Source organism: Enhydra lutris, unplaced genomic scaffold (assembly GCF_002288905.1).
Source record: "Enhydra lutris kenyoni isolate GAN:26980312 unplaced genomic scaffold, ASM228890v2 scaffoldscaffold8, whole genome shotgun sequence".
NCBI lineage: Eukaryota > Metazoa > Chordata > Mammalia > Carnivora > Mustelidae > Enhydra > Enhydra lutris.
The window spans coordinates 1,344,663-1,369,096 of record NW_019154092.1 but is presented as its reverse complement, the minus strand read 5'-3'; the positions used below and the strand labels follow the sequence as shown (position 1 = coordinate 1,369,096).

Below are 24,434 nucleotides of genomic sequence, written 5' to 3'. Positions count from 1 at the left end.
GCTATCTTCACTCACCCATTCGTACATTCAGCCAGTATTTAGTCTGCGTCTCTTGTATGCTTGGCACCCACTAGATGCCCCCTGAGCTTACCATTAGTGGAAGAGACAGAAAGAAATCTCTTATGACTCCTAGCAAGGGCATCCCCACAGGACCTAACTAGGGTGGGGCTTCCCTGAGGACCTTAGGTTGGCAGAACTGCAGAGAAGTTGCTCAGGAGGGGCACCTGGGTGGCTCAGAGGGTTAAGCCTTTGCCTTCAGCTCGGGTTGTGATCTCAGGGTCCTGGGATCAAGCCCCATGTTGGGCTCTCTGCTCAGCGGGGAGCCTGCTTCCCCATTTCTATCTGCCTGCCTCTCTGCCTACTTGTGATCTCTCAAATAAATAAATAAATAATCTAAAAAAAAAAAAAAAAGAAGTTGCTCAGGAGAGCAGAGACTTGGGTTGGGCTCTGAGACAGTGCTGCTGACCACCTAAGCCTCCCCTCTTATCCCCCACCCTGCCCTTGGTGTCTCCCGGCATCCTCACTCACCTTAAAGAACAAGGGTGCAGGGAAGGCACCTGGATGGTGACTCTGACTCTGATTCTACTATGGCTGCCCTGCCCCACTTCTGCCTGCAGCAAGGACTACCTCTCCCCAACACACACACCCACACGCCCACCCCACCCCCAACCCAGGACTATAGCTATGGGGGACATGTGGCCCTGGAGACTCGGGGCGCACAAAGCTCCTGTGCGTGTGGTGGAATGGGCTGGGGCTTCATCTACGTCGCCAGCTGTGAACTCCCGGAGGGGCCAGGAGCCATGTGCTCTGTAAATCACCGTATCCCACACACATCCTTGACTAAATGAAAGGACTAACAAAGAAACGAAAGGCAGATTTCTGGCCACCACGGGGAGAACGGCTTCCACAAGGTGCGTGGGCCCGGGACGCCAAAGCCCTAAGTCGCGCCAAAGTCCGCGCGTGATGACGTCACCAGTCGGAAGAGAGCTGCTGCGGCGCAGGCCTGCGGTGATGTCACCAGTCGGGAGAGACGCGCCGCCGCACGGAGGCGGGGCTTCCGCCGGCGGTAGCATCACAGGAGGCGGGGCCGCGACCGCCCTAATTTGGCGGGGGGGTCATCGTGCCGCGGTCACGTAGCTCAGGTTCCCGGGCTGCCGCGGGAGGCGCGTCGGTTAGTTCCCGTGCACCGGTCCCCGCCGTTTTTCCGCCAGCATGCCGATGTTCGTAGTGAACACCAACGTCCCCCGCGCCTCCGTGCCGGACGGACTGCTTTCCGAGCTCACTCAGCAGCTGGCGCAGGCAACCGGCAAGCCGGCCCAGGTTTGCCGGGAGGGAACAGGGACAGGGGGTGCTCGCGGGACGAGGTGGTCCCGGACCGGGGGATGGGGAGGTGGGGGCGGGGGAAGCGACTCCGAGTTGAGGCGAGGCTCTGGACGCGGATGGGGTGGGGGGTAGGGTTGCCGCTTGATCGCTCCCCGTCTCCCCACAGTACATCGCGGTGCACGTGGTCCCAGACCAGCTCATGGCCTTCGGCGGCTCCAGTGAGCCGTGCGCGCTCTGCAGTTTGTACAGCATCGGCAAGATCGGAGGCCCGCAGAACCGCTCCTACAGCAAGCTGCTGTGCGGCCTACTGGCCGACCGCCTGCGAGTCAGCCCGGATAGGTGCGTGGGGCGGCGGGAGGCACGACGGTGGGGGGAGGGGTGGGTGCGCAGCCGGTTGAGCCTGGCATCTACGCCCCGCAGGATCTACATCAACTACTACGACATGAACGCGGCCAACGTGGGCTGGAACGGCTCCACCTTCGCCTGAGCGCCACACCTGCCCAACCCGCCCGCACCAGGCCCTGCCACCCGCAATATTGTGCCCACTTTGCCCCCAACCCCCACAGCGACCCCCACTTCCAAGTCCGGACAAATAAACGGTTTGGAGGTTGCATCTGCCTCTCGGGCTTCCTTGGTTTTTGGACAAGTGAGTGCAGGGCTGGGAGGGTTGCCCCCCTGGGAATCTACTCTTAGGGTCTTTTCTCCTAGCTCTAACCCCCTTTGCCCCATCAGCGGCTCCAGCCTTGATTGGCATCCTGCCTCGGGCCACAGACTCAGGAATCAGAATCAAATCGGAGCCGCCCACTCATTTTGCGGCTCTGCCCTCCCAGGGCAGGTTCCTGACTCAGCCCTTGGCGGGAACCCAGACTTGAATCCGTTCCAGCCCACAGGGGCAGGGCCACCACTTGGGCTCCGACTGCCAGGAGAAGAGTGGGAGAGGTGGGCATCAACAGCTGATTGGCCTGCGGGAGTTTGAAGAGCCAGCCACGTCTGGACCTTTTCTCCTAGCCCCACCTTCCATTTTCCAGACAGGCAAAGGGTACCCCGGGAGAGAAGGCCCTCTCCCGGTGGCACAGGGTCAAACTTTGCTAGGCTGGTGCCCTAGTTTTTTGACCTAGAAAGTCCCGTTCTGGAACTTTGGGACAGTTTTCCGGTGGGGGTGGGGAGGTGCCCAGGAGGCAGAGTCCTTGGTTATCTTGCCCTCTGCCCCCAAATCTGTGCCTGGGTTCTGCTGTCCTCTGGCACACAGATCCCAGAGACAACACCCGGTCTGTAGTTGTGCCATTCATGTTTTATGGAACCATGGCTCTGGAAAGCCTTCAGGTGTTAGTCAACCCTGCTAGATACTGAACGTCCTGGCCCTGGGGGACACTGTCCACAACAAAATCAGTATCGAGGCCCAAAGTGACTGGAGTCTTAACTGGTCCAAAGCCCCTCCAGCCAAGGCCAGGGGCTCCCTTGTGGGGGTGAGGATAGGACAGTAGGCAACTCTGCCCCCACACTTGGGGCTTCAGCTGCCATGCTGCTTCCCAGAGCAGGTGCCTTCAGGCTAGAATCCCTTAGTAGCCTACAGTGTGTGAGGCCTTGTGTGCCCTGGCAGCAACTCCTTCCAAGTGAGACCCAGCCACTAGCACTAGGAGTTCATGCACCTGGAGTTGGCCCTAGGACTAGCTCAGCCCTTCTGTACTGCCTGGCCCGTGGGAACAGTCAAGTTCATTTCCCCTGCTTGTACAGGGAGAGGGCTCCTCTGGCCACATGAGCCCCATTCCTGGGGGCTCGGGAGACGTGGGGGCCTCACTTCTGGGCTCCTGCTGACTATGCCTTTGGGACCCCTTGCTCTTTCTTGCTCAGCCTCTATGTAAACCAGCTTAATCTTCGATGGAAGAGATGGGTTGTTTTTTTTTTTTTTTTTTAAGATTTTATTTATTTATTTGATGGATCACAAGTAGGCAGAGAAGCAGGCAGAGAGGAGGAAGCAGTCTCCCTGCTGAGCAGGGAGCCAGATGTGGGGCTCAATCCCAGGACCCTGAGATCACGACCTGAGCCGAAGGCAGAGGCTTAACCCACTGAGCCACCCAGGCCCCCAAGAGATGGTTTTTTAAAAACGGAATTTAAGTGAATTTACTTTTGAAAGCTGAGGGGCTCTGGGGGAAAGGGTTGCTGCCAGGCCAAGCCTCTGGAGGCTGTCACTGCCCTTCTGACATTGGCAGTGAGGAACAGGCCTGCCTTTGAGCCATAGGCAGTGACAAGGGCTGCCTTGTGTGTGTGTACAGAAGCCTGGGGCCTGCAGTGGCCGTGGGCTCCTTCCTTGAGATGGTTCCCAGTGGTCTAGCCCCCGCAGCACCCACTATCCCTGGATGAGTCACCCCTGTGGCGTCACCATGAACATCACTGTGCCCATCCCAGGCTTGAAGCAGAGGATTAGTCATTCTTGTCCTCTGATTATGGCAACATAATCAGACCTCAGAACAACCCAGGCCCAAGAGCTATGGAGCCCGGTCAGCTGGCAGTTTACACATGAACCCACTCCTACGCCTGCCCTCTTCCTCTCCCATCACGGAATTTTTGGGAGTTTGCCCATCCTTACTTAACCAGCTTACTAGTCAAGATGCCTAAGGACTGCTCTGTTTCTCAGTCTAGGTCCTGCAGCCCCATGTCAACTCAACCCTAGGCAGCAAGGATTTACTCCCAGAAGAACAGAAGTAGTGATATTTGGGGTCACGTTTTAAAAGAGGAAGGAAAGTCAAGGATTCAAGGGAATCTGGAAGGGTGTTTGCCCATCTTTGGGGGTGGGGAGGGCAATCTTCTCTTCCACAAAGATCTCTGAGGATCTTGCTCCAGCTGCCTCAGTGAAAGGGCTGGTGAGCCCCACATCTATGTCCATGCAGGGTTTGGAGCATGGGGCAGGGGTGGGGCATGGGGATGGCAGCATGGCTCCAGCTAAAGCCAGAACCTGGCTTGTGAGCTGTGGCCTCTTTCATGGATCCAAGCACCAGCTGCTCCCACCCCAGCCCTGGCCTTTGTCACAATCCCTCAAGCTCCCTTGTGTTCCCAGTTCCCAACACAGAATCTCCATCCTCTGCTTCTGGCTCTGTGCCAACCTGCCATTTGTGTCTCCCTCTTAAATCCTGAACTATACCTGGTCAGGAGTGTGCAGGGTCATGGGTCTCTGCGAGTATGGGACCCAACTCCCCACTTTAACAGATGAGGACACTGACCCCAGCTTCCCTGGGTGTGCCAGTGCTGGCCTGGCCACCTCCCAGGACTCACCCACACATTACCCCCTAGTACCCCCAGTTGGGTTCACCTTATGGTATCTCATGAGCAGTGGGGGTCTCCTGGGGCAGAAGGGGCATACGAGACAGGCTGGCCCCCTGCTGTGTTTGGGAAGGCTGAAGCCAACAGCCAGGAGAGCTGAGGACAGCCTGCTAGCCGCCGCCCCCCCACCTCCCCAAGAAACAGGAGTGTCAGGCTCTCAGGTCAGCTGGGACGTCAAGGAAGTGGCTCCTTGGAATCCATGGAAAAGGTGGGGCATCTGTGAGTCAGGAACCCCACTGTTGCCTCTGCTCACCATGCTCCCAAGTCCCCTGGAACCAGTAATTGCCCTTATGCCAATGAAGGCTACTGCTGCATCCCATTTAAGCCATATCCCGTTCCCCAACCCAGTCATGCCCTGGTCAGCCCAGTTTATTACAAAGTGTGGGCTCCAGTCCCATTGAGCAGCCTGTCCCTTCCTGAAAGCCCAGTGGCTGCCCCAGGGCATCCTTGAAAAAAGTTGCAGAAACTCATTTCCAAATAATACCTCAAAGTGAGGTACAGAACAACTCCGGGCGGGAAGGGGCGCACAGACGGCCTCCTGCTCTCTCTCATCGCTCCAGTGGTACCATGTTCTCTGCCAGTGAAAACCCGGCTGGAGAGAAGGCTGGCCCTGACAGCCTCCTACCTCACCTTGCGGGGGGCTGTTCCTTCTGCATGGAATGCCTGCCTCCCATCTACCCACTCAGAGCCCCACACCATGCCTTTCTGGAAGGAAGCCCTCCCTGAGGCCAGTGCAGGACGACACCAAGGCCCCTCTGCTTCGGCCTATGCCTTGTGAGCTGGGGTTTCCCTTCCTGTATCCCCCAGCAGCCTATGTGCATTGGGAGGCGCCTGCTCCCAGCTCTGACTTTTTGGGCCCATGCCGCAGGTCTGGAGAGCCTGGCAACGGAGGCTTTCTCCCCAGCCTTCCACCCTGTCATCCCCACTCCACGCCCCGAATGCCTTCATTGCAGAAACCCCACTGCTCCCTCCCCCAGCCTCAGCTGAGACCCTGCCTCAGGCCCACCTCCCCTCCACCCTCCACCACTTCTGGGAGCCTGATCCCCGGGAGGTGGTTAGACTTGAGGGCGTGCCTGACCTCCTTGACTCTGGGAGTCACTTTCCCCCTCTGTGAAATGAAGGGATTCACCAGATGTCCTTCCTACATATTCCCTCAACCTTGGAGCATGACCGGAGCAGCTCACAGCCCGTGACCCTGGACATAAAGCAGGTGGCCAAGGGAGGGGAAGGGGCAAGCAGGTGCCCTATGCCCGTACTTGGGTCTTAATACAATTGTGAAGCCCCTTCCTTGGGTGGGCGGAGAAAAGACCAGGGGTGATACGGGCAGGTATCTTCAAGGTAGGCTCCCATCCAGAGCCTGGAAGTGAAGGAGGGGGGAAGCTGAAAAGGGGAAGCACATGGCCTTGGCAGGAATGCAGCTGAAAAGTTCACTATGGACCCCAGCCCACACCGAGGGGCCCACCAACCACAAAAGCTGGTGGGTCAGACATGGGGCTACCCCACTGCCTCTAAAGCAGTAGGTAGAAATAGTGCAGTCTTTCCGGGGTGGGAGTGGAGGGTCAGCTGACACCCCACCCCCCAGAGATTAGGAAGTTTCCAAAGTTTCTGGACTACTATCTTCCTTGACTTCTTGCCCCCACTGGGCAACTAAGTGTTGGACCCCAAAACCATGTTTCTGTAAAGGTTTCCTCTGGCCGGCCCAGCTCCCTTCCCAGCTGAGCAGTGCCAAACCAGTCCCCAACCCTCCAGGCCTCCCAAGGAGAATTCCAGAACTAGAGGGAAGGGGGGGGAGGGGTGCAGCACAGTGCAGACCCACCAGCCATTTGCCCAGATTTCCCCTCCTTGTTAAGTGAGCCCACCTCTCTTCTGTGTTTGAAGTGCACATAAAAGAGACCAAAAGTTGTGAGTTTTCAGAAATTGGCTCTGTCCCCTCACTCCTGGAACCTCGGTCTCCATCTTGGAACAATGGGGTCTGGCCTCAATATTCCCATAGGTCTAACACCGAAGACATCCAGATGGGGCCCCAAATCCAAAAGCTACAAGTGAGAAGTCTCAGCCCCCTCGTCTCCCTATGACTGCATCTCCCCTCCTCCCCCAGTGACCTGGTTTCCTGTGTACCTAATTTTATTCTCATTTTCATCAGTGATAATCTTTACAGTGACTCAAATTCAAAGCATTCCGAGGATCCCCAGAGAGAAGTTTCCCTCCCACGCCCTCCCTCCACAGGATTACCCTCTCAGATCCCCCCATATTTATGCATATTGGAAGCAAATATGTATAGCATATTCTAGGCTAATTGTGCATTTTCCTTTTTTTTTTTTTTTTTTTCCACCTGGAAGTTTATCTTTGTACCTGAAGAATCTCCAGTATTCCCCTGTTAGGACCAACCACAATTCCTTTTAACTAGTCTCTGTCCTGAATGGTTAGGCTGTTTCTGGCCTTCCATTCTTAGCTCTGACATACTGAGTTAAACACGTGTAAGTGTATCTGTAGAATAGGCACCTGGAGGTAGAATCATTTGGTCAAGGGCGATGCTGTTCTAATATGACCCGATGTCCCCCTTAGAGGTGGGGCTTATCGTCACCGTCAGCTGGGTAAGGGAGGCCCTCCCAGTTCCAGTTTTGACTTTTGGCCACCTGATGGGGAAAATGCTTTTCTCTCCCAACCAAATGGTTTTAATTTGCTTCTTACTATGAGGCTGAGCATCTTTTCACAGGGTCAGGTGTATACTATAGGAGCGAGTGGAAACGCAGACAGGGATGTGATGACAGTTAATTGTCCATAATCCATTTATCCCAAGGAGCACTTATACATCTGCTACATATTTAGGTGTTTGCTACTTGTGGTTTTTTTCATGATTTTTTAAGCAGACAAACTAACTAGGAACTAAGTCAAATCCTTCAGCCCATTTTCCCACTGGATTGGGTTTTCTTGTTTGTCTTAAAACTCTTTATTTCTTAGAGATATTAGCCCATTGCCATGAGTTGCACATATTTTTTCCAGGTTGTCCCCTGGATTTTTGACTGTGAGTCAATGCAGGAGATACATTTCTTTCAGCCTAGTCTTGGGATTTGTGTCATTCCTCAGTTTTTCCCACTCCATGATTATCAAACTGTTTGCCCTGGTTTCTTTCAAGACATCATGTAAACTTGTTTTCACATTGACATTTTTGCTTCTGGAATTTCCCATGTCACGTCTGAGGTATGGCTCCATCTATTTTTAAATCTTTTTTCTTTTTCTTTTTTTTTTTTAAAGTAGGCTTCATGCCCAAGGTGGGGCTTGAACTCACTACCCTCAGATGGAGAGTCACATTCTCTGCCGACTTAGCCACCCAAGTGCTCCTGATCCATTTTGATTATAGACACCACCTGTCTGTCCCCTCACCATCTGCAGAATTATTCAACTTACTCCACTGATGAAATGCCACTTCTATTCTAAATGAAATCTGCTTTGGACTTGGGTACAAAAGCTCTTGATTCTGTTTCCCTGATGGGTCCCCTCTGGATTTCATTTGTAACAGACAGAGATTGTTTGCAGACTGCCTGGCACCTGGGGGTAGCCTGTGAACAAGGGGGAAACTTGTCCTGACCCTCCCTGGGCCTTCCCTCCTCCAACTCCTCCCTAGTGCCCTCAGTTTCCCCCACAGCCTGTCTTCCCACTTGCCAAGTATCCACCCTTCTGGTCTTGCCATCTTGGAGGGACTTTGCCCATTGTGTCCATTAGACAGCCTGGAAGAGCGCAAGGACCTCAGATGTCCAGAGGATCATGTGGACAAAGTGTTCTCACAACACATGGATGCTGTCAGCAATAAACAAAAAAGCTGCAACAAATTCCTAAGTTTTCAACTTGGCTTATGAATTAGGAACTCTGGTTGGTGCCGGATCCCTCCTCCCTTAACTCCAGCTATGGAGGCAATGCCCATCTGCAATGATCATTTTAACTGTTATTTTATCATGAGATTCCCAAAGATGGTATGAATTTCAAGGTGTCCTAGACCTTCTCGAAGATAGGGGAAAAAGCAATGTGACGTCAGGACCTCTACACAGAAGCAAATCAGGTGGAACTCTGTCAGAACCTTCCAGATTTTCTCCAGGATAACACTTGACTTCAGGTTGTGAGTGTCCTCTTTTGCTCTCTTGATAATACAGATAATATTCTTTGTTTATAAAATAAGGCCATTTCCATCTTCTTCAGAGAGAAGTGAAAAGACCCTTTGGGTTGAATTCCTTTCGACTCTTTTTTTTAAATTCTGGTGAATACCCAGGCTTGAACCCCAACATTGGGTTAAGAGGAAAAGGGAACCAGAGGCCAGACCCCAACCAGGGAGCACAAAGCTTTGGAGAAGAATGTAATAGAACCCACCAGCCAGAAGGTGGGGCTGATGCGACTCGGGTGACATTGCTCCTCGGAGTCCTTAAGAGGAAGCAGCCAGGGGCACCTGGGTGGCTCAGTGGGTTAAAGCCTCTGCCTTCCGCTCAGGTCATCGTCCTGGGGTCCTGGGGTCCTGGGATCAAGCCCCATATCAGGCTCTCTGCTCAGCAGGGAGCTTGCTTCACCCCCTCTCTCTGCCTGCCTCTCTGCCTACTTGTGATCTCTGTCTGTCAAATAAATAAATACAATCTTAAAAAAAAGAAACAAAAAAAAAAAAAAGAGGAAGCAGCCAGATCAGAGGTGGAAGAAGCTTCCAAAACCTCAACCCGCGGGGCGCCTGGGTGGCTCAGTGGGTTAAAGCCTCTGCCTTCGGCTCAGGTCATGATCTCAGGGTCCTGGGATTGAGCCCCACATCGGGTTCTCTACTCGGTGGGGAGCCTGCTTCCTCTTCTCTCTCTCTCTCTGCCTGCCTCCTGCCTACTTGTGATCTCTGTCAAATAAATAAATAAATAAATAAATAAAACACCTCAACCCTCTCCATTCAGACTATAACTTAGAACCCCTAGCCCTCTTGGACAACACACAAACAGAGGACAGCACACAAATAGGGCCATAATACTTTTTGACAAGAGGTGAATGGCTCTGAGCCTTTGAACCCCACCCATCCACAGGGCTCCTCCTGTAAGAGCAAAGTATGAATGAGAGTTGAGAGTTGTGTACTAAGAAAGGTTCTGGAAAGGAGCCGTTTCCAGGAATAAATCCTTCAGGGATGGGGTGATTCCTTAGTGAGTTGCCACCAGTCAAAATAGAACACAGCTACGAGGTAAAGAGTTCAGTCATTACGATTTCAAAGTATATTGCGATTTCAAAGTGTAGAGAAGGATCACGTGGGTGTTGACTGAAGGATGCCAGTGATCGTGAGTGGATTTAAAAAAAAAAGTCAAAGAAGAACACGAAGGGTGTGAATTTATACAAGTTTAACATCTGAGCCATGTGGAGTCACTATAATAATATATTTGCCAGACAAGCAAGACAAGAGATATTTAGAATACATGAACTGAATATTGATAGAGAAAAGGACATTTTTCAGAGTAAGATACAACTTTACAGATATCATATAAAATAGGACTTCATACAAAGAAGAGAAGATGGGTTGGGGTGGGGTAAAGAAAACACGAGAACAAATAGCTGGTAAGTTGCCCTGTACCTAGGAATAAACCCGAGGTGTACAGATTTCTAGAAAACAGACACACTGGGCTGGGGCGGGGGGGGGGGTTGTCACCGAAGGACTAAATAAAATGGAGAGACCATTTATTGGAATGATGTGACTTCTCCCCAGTCTGGTTTTTGACTCAAGACAGCCAACGTGGTAGGTGGTTAGTCGTATCTTGCGGTGGCCTTCATCACAGGTGAAATTCCACATTTCAGTGGAATTTGAGAACCCAATTCTACCTTTGACGTGTGAATCCAGAGGACCGATAGGAGCCAAAATCTTTTCTTGAAGAAGACAAGGTGGGAGGACTTGCTTTCCCCATGACAAGGTTTGTTATGGCGTCCCGTAATCAAGGCAAAGTGAAATCAGCATGGGGGTAGACAACAGACCGATGGAAAGAAGAGAGATCCCAGAAGTAGGGCTCTCCCCACACAGAGCTGATATACGACTGAGGACACACTGAAATCTACATGAAGGGAAGCACTGTTCAATTACAGGTGCTTGGCAGCTGATTGCCAAACCACGCGGGCAGAAAGATCAAACTGGATTCCTAGTTCACATCCACACACAAAACAGTTCCCCATGAAATAAAAGCTATAAAGAAAAAAGCACAACGACCTTAAAGTAAGATGATGTAAGAGAACATCATCTTACTGATTCCTAAAAGGAGATACACAAAGCACACATGACTAAGGAAGAAATGGACACCTTGGACCTCATATTAGTAAAACACCATGAACAGAAGGAAAAGCGGCACAGCTTTTGCAACTCATGTGATTGACAAAGGGCTCATCTCCAGAACGTATTTTTTAAAAACTCCTACAATAGACAACAGACAGCCCAATAAAAAATTAGCAAAGGACCTTAGCAGTCCTTTCACAAAGCAGAATATCCAAAAGGTGCTTGACCTCAGTGGAAGACGGGGACCTGCGATGAAGGCCACCGCAAGATACAACTAACCACCCACCACGCTGGCTGTCATTAACACGCCCACAGTCGCACTCCTAGGTATGTACACCCAAAGAAACTCGTGTCTGGACACAAGATGTCCACCAAGAATAGAATGGATAAATAAACTGTTGTGTATTTCTAAGCTATGGCTACACACGTCACGGTGGATGATCTCGCAAGTGTAGGATGTTGAGCAAAACATGCAAGATACAGGTAATACAAACTCATTTAAAGTGCAAAAATAGGGAACGCCCAACTTCGCAGCTCGGAAGTCGGCGCCCGGCTGGGGCAGCTGTGATGGTGGTCAGGAGACCATGCCCCTCTCACGGTCAGGACAGTGATGTCCCCGGTGAGGAGGGAGGGCAGAGACTGGCAAAGGCGCCCAGGGGTGGTGATGGGGTCCTGTGGTGGTATTTTTTTTTTTCCTTGCTGTTCACAAGTGTCTGTTATGTTTGTTAAACTGTTATGCATTTTTCTGTGTGTATGTTGTACTCCGATCATTAACGCGCACACAGAGAACGGAGGGAAGACCACAGCCGGCATACTGTACACAGGAGCCGCCCAACAGCTGTATCCCTCTGAGACCTTGTCCCCACTGTGGGCCATGCCAAGGGCTACCCCACCCCCCGCCTTTGCTGCCTTCTCCCTGGCCCACCCCCAGCCTCCCTGAGCTTCCTGCTACTGGGGTTCCTGCTAGTGTTCGGGGTGGGGGGCTCTTCACCCTCATCTCCTCACATTTCCCTGGGAAGTTTTTCCATCCCTGGAGATGGAAACCTTCCAGGACCACCCCCTGCACACCTGAACTGCCTGGCTTGTCCCTTTTGGGGCCCTCCAGCACATGCCATGACCCCCCAACCCGCGCAGCTGCAGAGAGGCCCCAAGGTGGGACTTGGAAGAAGGCAGTGTTCTGTTGAGCGCCCCTCCCCCCGCCCCCCGCAATCCAACATCTTGTGCACTGGCTCTGAGCCTTGAGTCCACACCGGTGAAAGTGCTGGTGTTGTCCAGTGTGTTCATGGGTGCTTCCTGCGGTCCACACTGGCTTCTGGCCCTCGTTGTTCCCCACAGTGCTCTGGTGCTGGAAGCAGTAGAGGGGTTGGCTTCTATTTCCTGGTGAGAGGCTCTCTCTTCTCCCACAGGAGCGGGGTCTGTGTCAGGGTCTGGCCGTGGCAGGCCTCGGCAGGCGGCCCAGGGCAGGGCTTTGGAGAGCAGTCGCAAGCTCACAGCTGTGCTTTTTAATGAGCGAGGCCTCCCCAAGCCTGGGCTGCTGGGGTTTGGTGAGCAGAGGCAGGCCTCCCCGGTGCTGGGGCTTGGGTGTGAGTGGTCTCAGGTCAGTCATGGGCAGACACTTCCAACTGCATAGTGCAACTGGGAGTCTAAAGGCCTGGATGCACCCACGGAAGGGTTTGTTCACAGACAGACGCATTCAAAGGAATCGGGCCCTTCAGAGAATATGCCACTTTCTTTCACTCTGATAGAAAGGCAACTCAGTGAAATCATTGCACACCCCAAAGCTAGCAAGGCCCATGCAAAACCTTGTGCTGGGAGCTGTCTGTCCCAGGGAGTCAGGTTTTCTCGGAAGATCCAGAAGGAACTGGAATGGTTTGAAAAACATGCCACAATCTTACTCTCAGAACAGGAGCCGTAGAAAATGAGAGAGACTGGTTGGGGAAGAGGAATGTCCTCAGGGTGTGAGGTATCGGGAGACAGGCAAGTCCTCTGCTGAAAAGGGAGGGCGGAGGTTTGCAGAAGAGGTGAGACCTCCCTCCCTCTCCTCCTGCCACTCCCCTCCCTGGGCACCACCACCCCGCACCCCCTGCCGCCAACACACACCCACCAGGGAGCCAGGTGACCCAGAACACTCTTGAGGGGTTGGCCCGTGCTGCCGGCAGGAACTCTGTTAAGATCTAGAAGCCATCCCATGAGCCCAGCAGCTCTGAAGAGGCCATAGAGGATCTGAGCAAATTCAAGGACAGAAGATCAACATCAAATACTGAGATTTGGCATGTGTTTGGGGGGTGTCTGGGGACGGCTCAGAGCCTTAGGGAATAGGTTTTAAAACATATGGGGTGGGCTCAAGGAAGGTTCTGCTGAGCCCTACCTCACCTCCCACATTGGGAGGCAGACCCAGGCATCAGAGGCAAGCTGCCGGCAGGGAGGTGGCTGGCTGGCACCCCACTGTGTGGAGCCATGGGATTGTTTCAACAGTGCATACTTGTGACAAACTCAAGATTGTTTTTTTTTTTCCTGTCGTTGCCATGGGAGACCTCAAGAGACAATGTCTGGAGGAATAGGTCAGAAAAAGTAAGAGTTTAGACTGGAGAGCAAAAAGGAAAAGGAGGGAAGGCACTGGAAGGCAACAAAAATGGTTAGCCCTCTGTATGGTGAACCAAAGGGATTTTAAACCAGTGCCAGAGCCTACACAGTGCCATCCTCCAGCCGCCAGCCACAAACAGTGTGAGGAAACACACAGTGGAGACAGATCCTGGCTCCCCGGAAGTTGTGTCGCAGAAACAAATGCCACTCGAGGCTAGAAGCATCCCAAATGGAGGACAGCTAGTGTCCTGAGAACCAACGGGGCAGAGTGGTAACTCCCCGGCCCTCAGTTCTGGAACCTGTTCCACACGGGACATACCCACATGGGCAGGGAGTTCATATTCAGCACTAGACAGAGCCCAAACTTGGAACCTGTGTCATGAGGCAGAGCTCAGCACTGGGCACACAGCAAAGCGTAAATGACAAGGTCTCCTACTGGAAGAAAGAAGATATAAATGAGACCCAATGAAGTGGCACAGATGTCGAGGAGAAGGAGGAGGGGGAGGAGGGTGAAAGTTGGTCCCTGCCCACCCAACATGGTGGGCGGGGGTAAAGGTAACTTTCCACTTGGTCCAACTCCCAGGGCATGACGTCTGGGCTATCATTCTTTTTTCATCCACTTTCCATCAGCTGCTGGGACATTTCTACCAAGGTCTTGAGGCAGTGGGAAGAGGTACCTACATGGGATTGATCACTGGATGCTGGGGACAGCCAGCAGCCCACAGCCTGCCCTAGGGATGTGCCTCTGGAGGGCTGGGCTATGAGGGTGTCACCACCTACTTCATACAAGTAACTCAGGGTCTTTTAAAAGCTCAGCACAGGAGAGAGGCTAATTAAAATGCTGGGATGTGGAGAAGGACCCTATTCCCGGAGCCACCCCGCCCTGGCGTGCCTGCTGGGGCAGTGGGGTGGCCCATCATGGAGCCTCAGGCGGTTAAGGGCTTTGGAAAGGGTCTTTGAAAGCCAGTTAGACTCTCTGTGAATTGTTTCCGGCTTTCATCCGTTGCCCTTAAGACTTCAGTTTTTATTTCTTTGAACTTGAAACTAAAAGGGCAAACGAATTTAATTTTTTATTTGAATTTCGCCCTAGGAAATTCATAATGAGAGAGGTCCTTTCTATGTTGACTTTTTTACTAGAGTATCTTTGTCATTTCATCTCTTTGCACAACCTCTGAGCCACATTTGGACTTTGAGATTGGACCTAATTTAGGATGGGAAAGAGTAGGGAGAGGACTCTTAGTTTGGGGTCCAGTGTGGCCTTGGCAGTTCACTAATGCTGGGTTCTCACCCCTCCTTAGGCCTAGGAGGGAGAATCTAAACTAAACCCCCAAGTCAGGAGTGGATGGAATGGGTCACGGCCTCTCCATCCCTGGGGGGCCTTTTCACTCCCCACCCAGCCTCACCCCCCATTCTGCTCAGCAAGCAGCAGCCATATCATGGACCCACGAGTTTGGTCAAAGAAAGTGGACCAGTTCAATTCATCTTCTTCCGGTCCCCTCTTGGGGTCTGGCCTGCTTTACCACGTGGGTGCCAGCAGTGATTGCTCTCTGAACAGCGGTGAAGCAGAGCAAGCCAGCTTGTGAAATGCTCTCTCCATCACCCCAGAACCCCAACAGGTGGCTGGGGAGCAGCTCTCCCACTCAGCCCCAGGTGTCCCCACATTCCATGTGTTGTCTGTCTGGCTTCCTCCTTTATCCTCAATGTTGCAGTTAGTTTGTGCTTTGCTCCCCTGACCTCTGTCAGCCCATCCCCAGAACCGTCCTATACCCATTTTCTTGGCTGGAAATGAATTCCAAACTATCACTGCAGGTAAGCTTTCTTATTTTCTAAAGGGCTCACTCTGTACACACTGGAAGAGGCAGAATAGGTTCGATAGTGGAGGCAGTCTGGGAGAGCAGGAAGGGGATGAGAAGAGTTAGCACCAGGTATTATCTGGAGGAAACTCAACCAGGGAAACAACCAAGCAGGCCTGCAAGGGCCGAGAGTGCCTTGGAGCCACCTTGCAGCTGGGTCCTAGGACTGTGGCGACATCTGGATCTGTGGGCACAGAGGCTGAAATGATGCCTGGTCCAGCCATCGGGCCTCCCTGCCATGGTCTCTGCTGACTGTCCTCCCACATGCACTTTTTTGGGAGGTGCGGGGAGTTCCTCATTCTGGTCTCCTGCCTCCCCTGGTCCCTGTCCCTGTAGACCCTTGCAGAAGCAAGCTGGGCTACTCCAAGCAGCTGGGATCTGGCTAGACCAGAACAGCAACTCCTCAGTCTTCCAGGCTTCTCCAAAGGACTTTGGCTGATCAGGGCTCAGGCCCAGGAGTGCCCACAAACTGAGCTCAGAGTTTCCGACTTTGCTGTCAGTGCTCTCTCTGGGAGTGACCACCTGCACCAGGGTGTGGAAGGCTGTCAAGCAGGGTTAGTCCTCCTAAGGCAGGGTCAGCTTTGAGTAAAGGCTAGGGTGATTTCCCCAAAGAGGCAAGACCCAGGCCTGGGTCCAGGGTCGCTGACTTCTATTTCCCCACCTTTGGCCAAAAGAATTACAAGAGTATCCTGTGTGAGCAGTCTTTCCCAATTTCCCAAGCAATTTCCCCAGACATTACCTCGTGTTATCCTCACAACAACCCAGTGAGATAGGTCTCAGGAGCTCTACTTTAAAGGGGAAACTGGGGCCCAGAGAGGTCAAGTAGGAGGCTTTCCCCAGGATTACACAGCAAGTTAATGAGCAGGACAGTGTTGGGGAGCAGCAGCAGGGATAGAGCCCACCCTCCTGCTCCGCAGCTTTGCATCATCCTCCTCCCACAGCCCTTCCTTCCGAGCCACTGCCTTTTTCTTTTTTCCAGTTCCTTTCTTCTATGCTTTTTCCTCCTGTTTTCCCTCCCCTGCTGAGGTGTTTTTTATACTTGTGGATGAGTTGTCTACAGCACCATTCAACAGTCCTGTTTCAGGACAGGCGGGGAAGAAGGGAGCTGGCATGGGATTCTGAAAAGACTGAAAAGACTGGGACCCTAACTGGCTTTTCTGGCTCCTACCTTTTGCTCTTTCAGGAAGAGCACCTGTGGTTCAAAGTCAGCTTGACCACCTACTTGTGTGCAAGAGAGAGCAGGGTGGGCTCAGCAAGGAAAACACTGCTCAGAGCTGAGGACAAAAGGACCTCTTCTTGTCTGGGGGAGGGTTCTTTGAGGTGGGGAGGGGCGGGGGTGTGGGAGAGAAGGTCAAACCCCAGGAACTTCCTGCTGTGTGTGTTTGGCAGGTGACTGGAGTAGGGTGGCTTCTATGTCAACACAAAATTAGCCAAAATTAAGAGTAAAGCAGCCAGCTCTCAGGATTGTTCAAAGGTTTGTGCTAGCTTCCCTTGAACTCTCCAGGGGCTTAACCTTGAGCCATGCACAGATGCAGTTACTTGGAGCAGAGGTGGTAAAGGTCAGGGCCTCTGTTTGCCCAGAAAGGGGCCCCAGCAATAATTTCAGTGGTCACATGTGTTGGGAAAATTTGCAGAAGTTATTTTTCCAGCTTGGCGGAGGGCCACTCACTCTTTCTGCAGCAAATTCTGTCACACATGTCCTGTGGGAAGAGCTGTGAGTTTTTCGAATATGGCTAGGGCAGGAGAGGGGAGAGCAAGGTGAAATTGGGGGGGGGGATCCTTAATGGATGGGTTGAGCGGGATTATTTATTTATGTGCTTTGAAGTCAATTGTGGATCTACTTAATTACAGCTGTCTTAGCCCATAAATGGCTTCCAGGGACACTTTCTGAGAAAGGAAAGATGGAATTATCTTTCTAGTCACTCTGTAGGAAATATTACAAAATTGCGGTCAGGTAAAGGTAACGGGCTGTCAAAAAGATATGGGAGTAGGGAATATTTTAAAGCTGAAGGTGTGTCTGGCAGTTAATAAAAAGGTCAGGATATTCTTTTTTTTTTTTTTAAAGATTTTTTTTATTTATTTGTCAGAGAGAGAGAGGGAGAGAGAGCGAGCACAGGCAGACAGAATGGCAGGCAGAGGCAGAGGGAGAAGCAGGCTCCCCGACGAGCAAGGAGCCCGATGTGGGACTCGATCCCAGGATGCTGGGATCATGACCTGAGCCGAAGGCAGCTGCTTAACCAACTGAGCCACCCAGGCGTCCCAGGTCAGGATATTCTTGACTCTGTGTTTGTATTTGTTTCTAAAATTAGTAATTTCTTTTCTCGAGCTACCTGATTGCTTCACATAAAAAAGAATCGCTTGGCGCTTTGAGTGTGCTGACTGCGGGTTAATCCCACTGACTGTTTAGCCTCCTGTTCCAACCACCTCTTCACTTATGGCTCAATATCCCCCAGTGCTTATTGAGGAGCTATTCATGAGGCCCCAAACTTTCTGCGCAGCTCTGTTCTCATGCCATTCCATCTTCCGCTCTCGAGAACTCACAGCCCACTGAACGTATTTAAAGCTTACCGATTTCCTACAGATCATCAGCCCCAAGTCACACGTGGGGAAACTGAGGCCAAGGCCAATGCTAAGGCTAAAGGAGGTGACAGTATTCAGTGACAGCATGACACGAGGGGTGAGGTCAGGGCAGTTGGTGAGGTCAAGATAGCTGCAGTGCTTTGTCCCAAGGCCATTCCAGTTGGTGACAAAATAAGGGTCTCTAACAGATTCCCAGCCTGGGCTCCTCCCCCACAGCGGGGACCTCCTTCAGGAGCCAGAAATGCCTTGGTTTCTATGCTTTCATTCCCAGGCCATCTTAGCTCTACATAAGCAGGGAAGCTGAAATGACTTGCCCAAGATCACTCAGCTAGTAAGTGACAGATCCAGGTTTCAAATCCAGGTCTCTGGACTCAGCAGAGCCAGGGAAAGTGAGGGCAAATACACTGGCATCTGATGAAGCTGAGCTGGCCCTCCTGGCAAATGGGGCGGTGAGAACAGCAACAGCAGGCCACAGCCTGAACAGGTCGATTCCAGTCCCTTCTTTCCCCAGTGGCTCCCCAAGCCATGTGGCTGGAACTTTCTGGTACTATATCCTTGCATTTGAGCCACTATCCCCCTGCTCCACCCCCCCTGCCCCACACACACCCTTTAAAGGCACTTTTGGTGTCTTACTAGGTCTCTATAACAGTCTAGGAGGGGGCAGAGCTGTGTTTTATTTACAGATGACAAAAGAGCCTGAGAAAACTTTGGGAGTTCAATAATCTCCCCAGTGGGATATTCCCTGGTGTAATCAGAAGTAATGGGACACGAGCACAGGGCCATTCACCTAATATCCTAGCCGATTCCATAGGGAAATGCCCTCCATCATCCTCCCTGAGGGAGGAGGGCTGAGACCCCAGGGCACCCTGGCAAAGGATGAACAAAGCATGAACAAATGACAGGCGGAGGGGGAGGTCAAGCCCAAGAAGTGAGTCCCACGCAAAGTCTCCCTGTTGACAAGAATTGTGCGAGGGGTTTTCTCCTGAGCCCCTAGTCTTGGTCCACTTGGTCCACCACACTCAGAATCCCTGAAATGGGAAGGGGTATTCATGACACAGATTTCTCAGTTTGTCTAGTTCTCACCAGGCTAGGTCCCCACAGTGTTCTCTCCCTCACCTCCCACTGGCATCCCTTCCTTGCACTGCCACTGTCCATCTGACCCTTCCTCTTTTTTACACGGGAAGAGAAGTCTCCCAAAGGTAAAGGTACGTCTCGGGGTGACTCTCTGCTTTAGGCACCAGAAAGAGCTGTGGTCAGACTTCCAGCTACATGTGAAAGCAACCTCTGAGGCCTCTTCCTGTTCCAGAACTAGGCTCTTGATTCAGGTCAAAAGAGCTTTTTAAAAATTCTCCTCTATATGCCCCGCCCCCCTTTCCCTGACCATTCACTCTTTCCCTACGCCTTCTGAAAATTAGTAGGGGTCGTTTATGGTTTGTTCGACGATGGGGTTTATGAGGCTGCGGAATGATGCCATGGACTCATCTTTGTCGGGAGACCTCCTCAGCTCAGTCTCTTCCATCGCCCTCTTTCCCCCTCCAGACTTTCTCATTGAGCCCACCCCTCCTCAAGCCGTCCTGTCCTCCCTTCTCCTTCCTTCTTTCCGGGACCCTGCTCAGTTCTTCCCACTCCACACTCACTCCATCTGAGATTCTGGACTCCAGCTGAAGGCCTGGAGAGGCTACTTTCCCTCCCTAGTGGGCACAGCGAGAGTCTCCTACCCTTGCCTTCTGCCCAGGGTCTGAAACAGTCTGGGGCCCCCACACCCTTCCCTTCCTGCCTCAGAAGCCCCCAGCACTAGGCATGCTCCTGTCTCAGGCGGTTTTCCTGCCCCTTCCCTCCAGCCTCGAGGGCTGCCGGGCAATAACCGAGACACTAGGCGCCCTAAGAAGGCCCTGGGCACAGTGGCAGGTCGGGTCACCTGAGCCTAACGGCCCCTGAGCGCCTGCCCGCCGGTTGCCAGCGGTGCCTGTTGCCAGAGGAACCCGCCCACTACCGGCCACCGGCCACCACCCGCCCCGTCCTCCCAGCGGGCTCCGCGCACCAAGCCGGCAGGGTGGGGAAGGCCGGGTCGCTCCCAGCAGGCGCCGCGCGGGGGCGGGGCGGAAGCGGGAGCAGCATCCTTTATTTTGTCAGCATCCTTATTTAAATTTGTTATAAAGGATAGTGTACAAGGGACGCCTGGGTGACTCAGATTAAGCGTCTGCCTTTAGTTGGGGTCATGATCCTGGGATGCTGGGATCCTGGAATCTAGTCCCTGCATCAGACTCCTTGCTCAGCGGGGAGCTGCCTCTCTCTGCCTGCAACTCTACCTATTTGTGTGCTCCCTAAACAAAACAAACAAACAAACAAACAGTACAAATGATGAGGGAGCAGAAGGCTGGCTGAGGACAAAGCAAAAGCTGGCACCTTACACCCCCTCTCCCCCACCTCAGTGACGTGTGTGACATTCCTCAGGCACTCCTGGCTGCCCTAAAAGAAAAACAAATTGTTAACATGTAGAGATCACAATCCTGCAAGACTGGAGTTTCCCTGGGTTTACAAATGTCCCAGTGATTTACAACAAAGAAGTTATCAATAGTCTAACCTCCAGAGACGAGTAACTCAGTTCCTGAAGCCCTAACATCAACATTGCCCTCCCCTCCATAAAACTGAAGGAGGCTGAGGCAGAAGGAAATGTAAATTAAGTTAAATTTCTTCTAAACCTAAAGCTCATTGACAAGGATGTGTGATAGGAGGAATGTGACATTCCACCAGGAAACTCCCAACTCTTTTCATGTTAGTGCCTCATTAGAGGGAAAAACAGACTTGGCTTGACAATAACCAAGCCTCCAGTATCCTGACAGTCTTCTTTACCGTGACAGCCCTTCTGAACACCCCCTTTGTCCTCACCTACCCAACTCCTGTGTATTTAAGTTCAGGATATCAGGGCAGCAACTCTTTCTGCCCACGGGTCCTGTCCACGTGCTTTAATAAACGACCATTTTGCACCAAAGATGTCTCAAGAATTCTCTCTTGGTCATCGGCTCCAGACCTCACCCCACCGAACCTCACGTATATTCTAGAACTTCATCACAAGTACTAGTGAGCCCCTTTTACCCCCAACTTGGGTCAGGTTCCTAGCCCTTATGCCTCAACCTCTACAGAGGAAACCGCACTGCGGAGTCTGGTGATAACAGCCGTGAATGTGTTTATAAGAGGAGCTCAGATCAGGGACGCCTGGGTGGGTGGCTCAGTTGGTTAAGCGGCTGCCTTCGGCTCAGGTCATGGTCCCAGCGTCCTGGGATCGAGTCCCACATCGGGCTCCTTGCTTGGCGGGGAGCCTGCTTCTCCCTCTGCCTCTGCCTGTGCTCGTGCTCTCTCTCTCTAACAAATAAATAAATAAAAATCTTAAAAAAAAAAAAAAAAAAAAAAAGAGGAGCTCAGATCATACCACCCCAGAATATGCCAGTCTGGCATATTATTTTGAGTTAACACTCAAAAGAGGCACCTGGGTGGCTCAGTGGGTTAAGCCTTTGCCTTTGGCTCAGGTCATGGTCTCAGAGTCCTGGGTTCGAGCCTTGCATGGGGCTCACTGCTCAGCAAGGAGCCTGCTTCCCCTATTGCGGAAAATCTGAGGTGACCGAGGAAACCCAAATGGCACATGGAGAGATGGGAAAACACAGCTTTATTAATGCCAGCGGGCTCAGTGGGATCATTCCCAAAGACTGAGCACCGGACAGGGTTAGGAGTGAGTTTTTATGGTTACAGGCAATGGGTGATGGTAACAAGTTGTTTTCGAGGTCTCTCAAGGCCAAATGGCCCTTTCACTTGTAAGTATAATCTCTGTGGAGGTAAATTGGGAAAGTGCTAAATCACCTAGGGGGCTGTTTCTCTTTCTTTTCTTAGTCAAACAGGACTGGGCATCTGGTCTTTTTCTTCTGTCTCAGCAGGAGCAAAGACTTGTTATCTTATCTTAGTCAAATGGGATGGTTATTTGGTCTTTCCTTGGCCTTAGCTGGAGCAAAGGGGAGCCTGGGACAGAAAGGGGCTGGAGCCAGGAGTCTCTATCTGCTTCACCTGCTCTCTGCCTGCCTCTCTATTTGCTATCTCTCTGTGTCAAATAAATAAAATGTTTTAAAAATTTAATTAAAAAAACACTCAAAAAACTGCAAATGCAAGAAAATTGATGTGATGTAGGCTGAGGGGGGACAGCCAAGAAAGAATTCTTGAGAATTTTTTGATGCAAAAAGGTGTTTGTTTTGTTTTTTAAGAACTTAAGGGCTCCTGGGTGGCTCTGATGAACTTCTAGAATATAGATGAGGTTAGGTGGGGTGCGGTCCGGAGCCGATGACTAAGAAAGAATTCGTGAGACATCTTTGGTGCAAAATGGTGGTTTATTAAAGCACAGGAACAGGACCCGTGGGCAGAAAGAGCTGCTGCTCCCGGGTGAGGGGTGGCAGGTTATGTACCATGGGGATGGGGGGAAGTAAGAAAAGGGAGGTTTCAATAGTACTTTCATATACTAAAGAGGACCTACAAGATACTGGATACCAGAGGCCTTGCCATTGCCAAGGTGGTTTTGCCCTTTAGCACGGTATTAACATTTAGATGGTTGGGAGATTCCTAAAGAATGTCCTGTCCTTTTACTTTGTCCTCAGCCAGCCAGCCAGCCAGCCTTCTGTTCCCTCATCAGCTCAGTTGGTTAAGCTTCTGCCTTTGGCTCAGGTCATGAGCCCAGGATCCTGGGATCCAGTTCTGAATGGAGCTCCTTGCTTGGTGGGGAGCCTGCTTCTCCCTGTGCCTGCCAGTCCCCCTGCTTGTGCTCTCTTTCTCTGACAAACAAAGCTAAAAAATTTTTTTTAAATTTTTTTAAAAGTATGATTTTATTTACATATTTGAGAGGGAGGGAAAGAACAAGCATGGAGGTGGGGCAGTGAGGAACAGAGGGAGAGGGAGAAGCAGACTCCCCATGGAGCAGGGAGCCCTACTTTGGGCTGTGGAGGCTGATGAAGTTCTAGAACGTAGGTGAGGTTCGGTGGGCTGAGGTCCGGAGCCGATGACCAAGAAAGAATTCTTGAGACATCTTTGGTGCAAAATGGTGGTTTATTAAAGCACAGGGACAGGACCCGTGGGCAGAAAGAGCTGCTGCCCTGGGTTGTGAGGGATGGCAGGTTATGTACCCTGTGGTTGGGGGAAGGTGAGGGAAAAGGGAGGTTTCAACGGAGTTTTCATATGCTAAAGAGGGCCTACAAGGTGCCGGGATACCGGAAGTCTCCCGGCTTGATCAATGTTGTCTTTTAGCAAGCCATTAACATCAAGATAGTTGGGAGATTCCTGTCTTGCAGGATTGTGATCTCTGCAAGTTAACTATTTGTTTTTCTTTTAGGGCAGTCAGGGGTGCCTGAGGAATGTCACACATGTTACCAAGGGAAGCAGGTGGAGAGGGGGTGCAAGGTGCCAGCTTTTGCTTTTTTCTCAGCCAGCCTCCTGCTCCCTCATCAGAGGCCAAGAAAAACAAGGCTGTACCCACCTCAAGTCTAGCCTTGACATAAGTACAGCCATCTTGGCCCCGGCAGCCATCTTAGGTCTCCATGACCGGTAAGTGACCCCTGGCTCCAGGAAGAATGGCCAAAGGATTTGTCTCCATGACCGGTAAATGACCCCTGGTTCCAGAAGACTGACCAAAGGTTTTGAAAACAAAACGCCATACCAAAATCCAATTAGGAATAGGATAGCTTAACGAGGTAATAAATCATGTCAGAAATAGGATAGCTTAAAACTGTAATAAATCACAAGAACATAGGGCTGGTGATCATGGCCCAATCACCTACTGCCAAGTCCACCCCTACTCTGTCTTTAAAAATTCTGACTGTAGGGAAGCCTGGGTGGCTCAGTTGGTTAAGTAGCTGCCTTTGGCTCAGGTCATGATCCTGGTGTCTTGGGATTGAGTCCCGCATCGGGCTCCTTGCTCAGCAGGGAGCCTGCTTCTCCCTCTGCCTCTGCCTGCCATTCTATCTGCCTGTGCTCACTCTCTCTCTCTCTCTGACAAATAAATAAAAAATCTTAAAAAAAAAAAATTCTGACTGTAATCTGGTTCGGGGTCCAAGTCCCTATTCCGCTGTGTCAGGTATACTTGGGTATACTTGACAGGTATACTTAAGCCCAAGCTTAAGCTTGTTGAATAAACCCTTGTGTGATTGCATTGGTGTTGGCTCCTTGGTGGTCTCTTGGACACGAAAACTTGGGTGTAACAGGGGCTAGGTCCCAGGACCCTGGGATCATGACCTGAGCCAAAGGCAGATGCTTAACCTACCAAGCCACTGAGGCACCCCAACAGGTGTTTTTATTAAAGCACAGTGGGCAACAGGCCCCATGGGCAGAAAGAGCTACTGGGATTGTGTTCTAAATTCTTTTTTTTTTTTTTTTTTAAGATTTTATTTACTTGACAGAGCGCAGAAGCAGAGGAGAAGCAGACTCCCTGCTGAGCAAGGAGCCTGATGGGAGGGCTCCATCCCAGGACCCTGGGATCAGGA

At 51.7% G+C, this 24,434-nt stretch overlaps 1 protein-coding gene across 1 annotated transcript; it reads left to right on the top strand.

Moving 5' to 3' along the window:
• The first annotated feature begins 1,093 nt into the window (after nt 1-1,093).
• Nucleotides 1,094-1,936, top strand: LOC111142602 (macrophage migration inhibitory factor). Its single transcript, XM_022495901.1, has 3 exons — nt 1,094-1,320; nt 1,490-1,662; nt 1,744-1,936. The coding sequence occupies exons 1-3, from the start codon at nt 1,213-1,215 to the stop codon at nt 1,808-1,810; spliced, it is 348 nt and encodes a 115-aa protein (XP_022351609.1). The 5' UTR covers nt 1,094-1,212; the 3' UTR covers nt 1,811-1,936.
• Nucleotides 1,937-24,434: the final 22,498 nt, after the last annotated feature.

Coding starts and splice junctions, on each gene's coding strand:
- LOC111142602 (XM_022495901.1), top strand. CDS start 1,213: ATGCCGATGTTCGTAGTGAACACCAACGTCCCCCGCGCCTCCGTGCCG. Junction 1,321..1,489: donor CAACCGGCAAGCCGGCCCAG/GTTTGCCGGGAG, acceptor GTCTCCCCACAG/TACATCGCGGTGCACGTGGT. Junction 1,663..1,743: donor CTGCGAGTCAGCCCGGATAG/GTGCGTGGGGCG, acceptor TACGCCCCGCAG/GATCTACATCAACTACTACG.